This window comes from Oryzias melastigma, unplaced genomic scaffold, assembly GCF_002922805.2.
Source record: "Oryzias melastigma strain HK-1 unplaced genomic scaffold, ASM292280v2 sc00270, whole genome shotgun sequence".
NCBI lineage: Eukaryota > Metazoa > Chordata > Actinopteri > Beloniformes > Adrianichthyidae > Oryzias > Oryzias melastigma.
The window spans coordinates 459,054-467,381 of NW_023416899.1; the positions used below are offsets into that span (position 1 = coordinate 459,054).

An 8,328-nucleotide genomic window follows, 5' to 3' on the forward strand; every position below is an offset into this window, starting at 1 on the left:
TCGGACGGAGCCGTAAAAAAGTTTTTTTGGACTCGCGGAGATAGGGGAATAGAACCGCATTGGATCATTTTACTCTCTTCTTAACTCTTTGGGTACACACGTTTCCTGTAAATGGGAAACAGACTCTGGGTAAATAGAAGATGGCTGACAAATGACATTTCACTTGAATAAATCTACATTTACATATCAAGACTACGAGAAACTCGATATAAGATCATGCACAGACCCCACATCACACCTGTGGTCTTACATACATTTAGTTCTGTATCTCCACTGTGCTTGAAGACAGGAACGTATTTGCACTGTCTCTGGGAATGTCACAACATTTCTAGTTTTTGGTCTCATATTTCTTCTGTAATCAGTGGGATCTTCAAATTGAAAATCAAGAAGGATCCAGGGGTCTACTAGGCCTCCCTTCAAAGGTCTTACAAACGGTGTCTCCTGCTCCTGGAAAAACTCCTCGGAAGTGAATCTTAATTAATTGGATTAGAGAGTCGCCTCCCAGTGTCCCTCTGTGGTACAGAGGAGTCTTTAGTATACTTCCTCGTGAGAGGTTGTCTGCAGTTGTAAAAGGAAAAGAAGAAACGTTTTTGTCAACTTGGGCTCCGTTTTTAAATACCTGCTGACTTAAGGGATCCACTTTTAAAGGGACAAAGGATTCCATTCTGTTCCCTTGAATCATAAGCAAAGGTCATGACCCGGAACAGCTGTATTCTGTTTTTGTCTTTGCTTTCTTTCTTTATCTTTTATTTTTTTATGTGTATTGAAGACTGTTTCTGTTTCTGTGAGTTTTGTGGGTCGCCCAAGAATGGGGTGGGGGGGGGGGTGTTACTGTCTGCAGTTGTTTGGATTTTTCATGAAATAATAAAACAAATATTTACTTAAAAACAACGACAACGACAACATCAACAACAACAAACCAAAAACAATAACAACAACAACAACAGAAATGCTTCTGCTGATCTTCCGTTTCCCCCAAAGCCTCCCAGGAAAACTGACCTTGTTCCCAAACAGAGGAAGAGCAGAGGAAACATGAAACCAGGGCGGCGCTGACTCAAGTCTGACAGGAAGCCCCTCCTCTGAGGAGGAAGCCCCTCCTCTGAGGAGGAGGCACCTCCTCTGAGGAGGAAGCCCCTCCTCTGAGGAGGAAGCACCTCCTCTGAGGAGCAGGCTCCTAGGAGGGACACCGGCTTTCCAGAACCAGCTCCTCCTTCCGTCTTCCCCACAAACTCACATGTTTGAAGCTGCGGAACGGGACGAACTGGACGATGTCCCGCAGCACCGGCTCCCCTTTGGGAGAGCGCAGGATCCCGTCGTCGCCGTCCAGCATCTGCATGTCGCTGAAGTCGGCGTTCCCGACCCCGACGATGATGATGGACATGGGGAGGTGGGAGGCCTGGACGATGGCCTCCCTGGTGTCGGCCATGTCTGTGATGACGCCGTCCGTCAGGATCAGCAGGATGAAGTATTGCTGGGGGGCGGCAGAGGAAAACGTCAACCCGGCTTTGATGTTTGATGAGAAACGGAGACAAAACTTCAGTTTGTCGTCTGTGTCGGAGGGACAGCTTTCTTAAAGCGCAAACACAAAGAAAAGGAGCAGCAACAGAAGAACATCAAGAAAGAAGAAGCACTGACCAGGAGGAAAGAATGGAAAGGAATATTCACTGTGGGGGTGACGACGAACGACAGGCAGCTGAGAAAACAGAAACCAGGAGAGACACCCTGACAGAGAAACAGAGAAACACCAAATCTACGAGCTACAGCAGCAGACAGGAAGTCAAACCCAAGACACTGAAACAGCCGAAGCCTCACCATGGCCTCTTTGGTGTGGACCTCCTGAGACGCCGTCTTGGCGACCTTCTGGATGATGGGGGCGATGTTGGTGGGGCCGTAGAGCTGCAGCTTGGGGAGGCAGGCCTGGTAGGCCTCCACCACCCCCTGGATCCCTGGAGAGACCAGAGAATAAGACTTCACCGCATCCATCAAGACGTCTCCTTCATTTGTAATTAAAAACCAAACGAGTGACAGTAAAGAAGTCAATTAGATCTGAACATATAGAAATCGGATATTTAAGGTATTCACATTCCAACCTATTTCTGATCGGTTTGGAGTTCCAGAACCGGATCAGATCAGAGACGACGACATGGAACAAACTTCTGAAAGGAAAAATTCTGATGCTAGCTATGCTAACAGGCGCACGGCCTGAGTCATGAACAAGACAGGTGGCCCCACGGTCATGTGACCCGTTGTTTCCCACGGACGTGTCAAAGTCGAGGCCCGGGGGCCGGATCCGGCCCTCCAGATCATTGTGTTTTATTGTTATTAATGACCTGATGTTATCTTGCACTTATATCTAAAATGTATAATTTTGACAAAATGTATTTTTACGGAGAGTAAAATATTGAAAGTTTTTAAAGTTTTTTCTAGAATAATTTTCCTGCCTGTTTTTATTCATAGTTATGTGAAAAAGTTACAGTTGTAAAGTGGTTACAGAGTAAGCTGACTGGCTCCAGCCTGAAGAGGAAGTGAAAGTGCTGCTGTCAGAGAAGAGAGAGAATGCTTGTTTTTCAAAATAAAATACCATCACAGGGATTCACATGGGAAGTTTTTCAGAGTGAAACATGTTGATGCTGTGACTTAATGCGCAGAAGCTGGACAGACTGGAGCAATAACAATATTTTAAACAGCAGTTCCTGTTTCCTGGAAGTTGTTCAGAGGCCGAGGAGACTCTTCAAAGGTCACTGAGGTCCAGTGTTAATTAAAGTGGCTGCTAAAGATTTCCTTCAATGCTCTTCAGACGCTGGAGAGAAAACCTTCAGGTGGATAAAAGTTTCCCTCATTTCACCAAAGACCCGGAGAAAATGTGGAGCTAAAACTGTGATCATGAAGAACTCCACAAACATTCAAACGTTCTCAGGGGAAAGGTTTATTTGATAAGCAGGTGGGCGGAGCCAACAAATCTCTTACTTCACTTGACTCCGCCCAGTCGTCCATGTAAGGATCAGCGAAGCCCAGTCAGTGGGCCGGCCCACTCTCTCTTTGTTTTTTCGGTCTGTGCTGAAAGGATTCATGGAAGGTTTCATAAACTATCCTCTTTATTTTTAGTTAGCAGATAAATTAAACACTTCAAGTTTAAAACTAATGATGGTTAAGGTGTTAAGTGTTTTACATCCAGTTTATGCTTGACCTGATAGTTCATTCATTCCTCTTTGGACGTTCTAACAGACTAGCTGGTAATCAGAGAATATTTAACACACTGCTTCCGTACTGTGATGAAGTTAACTATAATCATAATTTACATATTTCTCCAATATATACTTGAAATGATAAATACGTAGATTCCCTATTATTTGCTATTATTACCACCTGCTGTGTGTCATTCTGCACTGAACTTACTAATATTTGACCACTTTATTATTTATTTCTCCATTAGTTCTGCATGTCTCTGTTGGTGCAGTGTGATTCATGTGTTGTTCTTTCTTTCCCACTCCCCTCCGAGGAGATCGGGAGAGACTTCAGTTTCCAGGAGACTCGTTGGTGCTCCTGTTCCTGGAGGTGGACCTCGTCTCTGGCTCGTCTCGCATCCTCAGCTGTCCCTCAGTCCATCTGGATGAAGCTCATCTGCTCCACGATTTAAACATGTAGTTGTAGAGATTGATGAGCTGATCGTCTTTAACGGTCCTGGTAAATCTCCTGTCCGTCCTGGGAGAGGATCTCTCCTTCATGTGGACATCCCAAAGGTTTCTTCTTCTTTCCTCAGTGAGGAGAGTCTAAGGTCAGGGATGCCAGGTTAACTTAGTTAGTTTAGCTGTTTATATTTTATGACTGAGGTACAGTTACTGGTAATCCCACTGCGACGATTGCATCGTGACATTGGGCTACAGAAATCAAACTGAACTGGTCGACTAACTGAAAAAATAATCGTGATTAGTCGACTACTTAAAGGATTGTTTGAGGCGGCCCTAAAAGAATCTAGATACAGATGGTAAAATGAAGTCAAATGTTGGACTTTTACAGTAAAATACAGACGTCACCTTTTCATGGATCTCATTAGTTTGACTGTTTCTGCTCTTTAATCCTAACGGTTTCTTAGGCTCACATTCTCCTGAAGGATTCTGGAGGTCAGGGCACGGATGGAGAAGTCATCAGCTGATCAAAGCTGAGTACTGATCAGTCCGATCAATACTTGAATGTGACAGAAGAAGAGAAGAAGCTCGGTTCCCTCCTTTAGAAACATTTGATTCAAGAGGACTTGAATTATCATAGTTTTTTTATTAGTAGATAGAATGGTTAGAACAAAACGATTGTTTTAACCATGTAGCAGATGAATGTGCGAACGTGTTTGTGTGTTTGTGTTTGTGTTTGTGTGTTTGTGTTTGTGTGTTTGTGTTTGTGTGTTTGTGTTTGTGTTTGTGTGTTTGTGTTTGTGTGTTTGTGTTTGTGTGTTTGTGTGTTTGTTCAACACAGTGTAACTGATTTCCTATATGCTCTTTGGGTGAATGTAACCACAGTCTGATCGTTCTTGCATGTGAAACTTCAAAAGAAACGCTTTTGCCTCTTGAGTCTAATTTGTTGAATTTTTTGTGTGTCTGGAAAACTGGGGACAAACTAACAGCATTTCTTTACAGTCTGTTTTCAGAAAACGTTTCTTCTCAGGGAGTGAATCCTATGAGCAGAAAGGAGCTCGGCGGTTTCATCAACACATTTATTTAAAAGTTTCCGTTTCCTCTGACAGATGATCCGTTTATCCTCAAACATCAGATCAGATCCTGATCTCAATCAAACAAACACAAAGAATTCAACACATTTGAAACATGCAAAATGAACAAAAACAAACATCAATATAAACAACACAAAAATACAAACAAAACAGTAAACAACATGAACTGCAGACCAGGTGAAGAGCTAGTGCACCTGTCCGGAGCGCTCACCTGCACACTCAGGGTTATCCTCATTGAAATTCACAGCAAAATCATGGGAGACCTGTGGGGGGAGGGGGGCATGTGAAAATCTCCATTTGACTCGAATATTTCTGCTTTCATTCCTAGAATTCATCAGCTATCACATATTGTAGATGAAACATGTTGCTGGAGGTTCACAGAAATCAGGCGTCATCTGCAGAAAAACACGCAGGAGCTCCCAGTTCGTTTGACTGACGTCTGTTTAAAAAACTCGGAGTTTTAAGACATTTCATATTGTTAGTTTTTACATGGAAGACATTTGATTGTAGAAGTGAAACATTTTCCACATTTAAAGGGTCTATTTGAGGTCAAATCAGCTTTGGAGCTTTTATTCGTTGTATCATGTTGATTCCTCACTATAAACATCCAAAGTCTTCTCTGTGAGGACCAGCCCCTCCCAACCCACCGGAACGGCTGTTCTCCATATTCATATGAACGTGGGGGAACCGCCCCTTCCAGGAGGAGTCTGTGCTGCCAGCTCCGCCCCCAGGCTAACACACGCCCACTTTCTCTGCTGAGCTAACAGTGACCGGTAACACTTTCATTTTAGCAGCGACTCTGAGACGGTTCCTCTTGTACCTAATCTGAGGAGACCATGAGCCCGGCTCTAGGATGACATCATGAAATGACGGAGTGAAAGGCGGAGCCTCTGAGATCGAGGTGTCTTACTTCCAGGTAGTAAAAGGAGCTCACGGCCATAATTAATGTTTCATTGAATGTTTCATTCTTTAGTGTGCCGAAAGTCACGTATGATCATATATATTTGGATATTGTTTACTCTGAAAGATGTAAAGGGTAACCAAACAGGAAGTTGGAGACTGACTCCGCCCACAGCCGAAATGTACAAATCCAGTCAGAGGGGCGGAGCTGGAGAACAGGACTGTTCTCATTACTGGAGCTGCAGATCATGACGGGGGACTTGCATGGTTTGACCAGAAATAAACAAGTTTACTTTAATTTGTTAAATATTTAGTAATGACCAACAGACATTACTTTTAAATCTCCATTTATTGAGGACAAAAACGTTGATTTAGTGTTTGGTTACCCTTTAAGAACAGCAGGATGAAGGTCGTTTAAACATCATAATCACTGTAGTTTATCTCGAGTGTTAGAACTCAGCTGGTTCCCGGTGAATCCTGCCCAAGAGCAAAGGCGCATTAACAGAGTAGACCAAGTCCAGAGCCCTGAGGAACACCAAGACTAACGTTCACCTCATTTCAATGAAAACCTGAAGTTCATGTTTATTAATGTACGACTGAAATACAGATCTGTCTTTATTATACAGACTAGAATATTTACGAGTAAAGAAAAACAGGGAGTCTGTGATGTTTCTGCTCCCAGATTAAGGACTTCCTGTTCCCAGAGTACACCCCCATCCCTGTGAGCGTGTCGGCTGTGGGGGGGGGTCAGAGAGGAGGCAATCAGCTGCTGTTTTCAGTGAAGCAGCCACTGTACTGCATCATGGGAGATGAAATGAGAGGACCTGGGAGTTAACAAGCAGCAGCCCCCCCCATGGTGTGGAGGGCAGAGAGGCGGGGGTATAATCATCCGGGCCGAGCAGGTAATTACCTGGAAGTCAGGAGGGATCCGAGCGCCGAAGCCAAACGCTGGGAACATTTTATCACTGCGGGAGAAGAGAGGAAGTCAGAAATGAGGCTGGAGGGGACGCTCTGTGATTGTCTGATGAGGAGGACATGGAGACGCTGGAGCAGGAGTCCAGAGGAGAACCGGAGGAACCGGAGGAGCCGGAGGAGAACCGCAGGAACCGGAGAACCTGGAGGAACCGGAGGAACCGGAGGAACCAGAACCTCTACCAAAGATTCCTGAGGAAGACGTTCTGTGATGATATTTAACCCAAAACATTCAGAACCCTCTGAGGACGCGCAGAACTCCTGAAGAAGATGTGATGAAGAGGGGGCGTGTCCTGGACAAATGCAGCCGCGTGATTGGCTGCCTTGAGGCTCACCTGTCATAGTCCTGGCAGATCTCCCCCACAGCCACCAGCGCCTTCAGGTACTCGTTGGGCTGGTAGGGGTGGATGTAGTGCAGGGAGCAGCTGTTCCGGGGGTCTCCGTTTGACGCCGTGAAGTCGATGGCGACCTGCGGAGACGAGGATCAGGAAGATGACACGGTTCTGCTGAGGCGGCGTGGAACCTCGGAGATCTGTTCTGTGGCTCATCCTGATCAGCTGGCTGGGGTCAGATCAGGTCACCCCCCCCCCCAAACAAAAACATGAATGTTATAACCACCTTCTCCTCCTCTGCAGAATCAGATTACTTTATCTGATTCTGTTAAGATCAGATTACTCCAAGATTTAATTACTATGGGATCTGGTTACAATAAGATCTCATTACATCAGGATCTGATTACTTTTGATCAGGTTACTTTTGGATTTGATTAAATTAGGATCAGATTATATTAGGATCAGATTACATTAGGATCAGATTACTTTAGGATCAGATTACTTTAGGATCAGATTATATTAGGATCTGATTACTTTTGATCTGATTAAATTAGGATCAAAATATAGTAGGATCAGATTTCATTAGGATCAGATTACATTAGGATCGGATTACTTTTGATCAGATTACATTAGGATCAGATTACCTTAGGATCAGATTACCTTAGGATCAGATTACCTTAGGATCAGATTACCTTTGGATAATTACTAAAGTTCTGGAGCCAAACCTGTGGAGCCGATGGCAGGTTCTCAGACCCCCCTGTCCTTCAGCACCTCCTGATGCAGGTAAGTAGGACAGGAAGGTTTGAAACCAGGACAGTGGTCCTGATGGGACCCCCCCCCCTCCACCCCCAATTTCATGTTTTCTAAATTCTTCAGGAACACCATCTCCCTTTCATGCTCTTGAACACTTTAACTGGTCAGGTCCCAGTGAGGGAGGGGCTAACTGGGACACTAACTGGTGTCTCCATGGTTACTGTTTCCATGGTGACAGCTGAACATTCCATTAAAATGAAAAGGTTTTTTCTTATTTTGCTCCTGGACAGAAAACAAAGCGGGACAATGACCTGATTTATACCTGCATGTGTGTGTGTGTGTGTGTGGGGGGGGGGTGTATGTGTGTGTTTGTGTGTCTCTGTCTGTGAGTTTGTATGACTGTCTTTGTGGGGACTCTGCTCGTCCATGAACCCTAACTCCTCCCACTGAACACAGAGCCTTAGTGTGTGTTTGTGTGTTTTCTGTTTGTGTGTTTTCTGTTTGTGTGTTTTCTGTTTGTGTGTTTTCTGTTTGTGTGTTTTCTGTTCGTGTGTTTTCTGTTTGTGTGTGACTCACTGTGAACTGGATCTGACAGCCTCCCATGATGTAATCCAGGAAGGAGTGCATCTTGATGACCTGCAGACAGACGTC

At 44.6% G+C, this 8,328-nt stretch overlaps 1 protein-coding gene across 4 annotated transcripts in view; it reads right to left on the reverse strand.

Annotated features, from left to right (window-relative positions):
- Positions 1-8,328, reverse strand: part of LOC112141728 (copine-4) — a gene marked incomplete at its 5' end in the record, with an annotated part of 32,483 nt that overhangs the window by 6,623 nt on the left and 17,532 nt on the right. The window contains 6 exon segments of one of the 4 annotated variants that reach the window (XM_036210874.1): positions 1,235-1,471; positions 1,636-1,722; positions 1,813-1,938; positions 4,932-4,983; positions 6,531-6,585; positions 6,928-7,061. In XM_036210874.1, coding sequence (XP_036066767.1) covers positions 1,235-1,471; positions 1,636-1,722; positions 1,813-1,938; positions 4,932-4,983; positions 6,531-6,585; positions 6,928-7,061 — 691 coding nt within the window. 4 annotated transcript variants of the gene reach the window in all.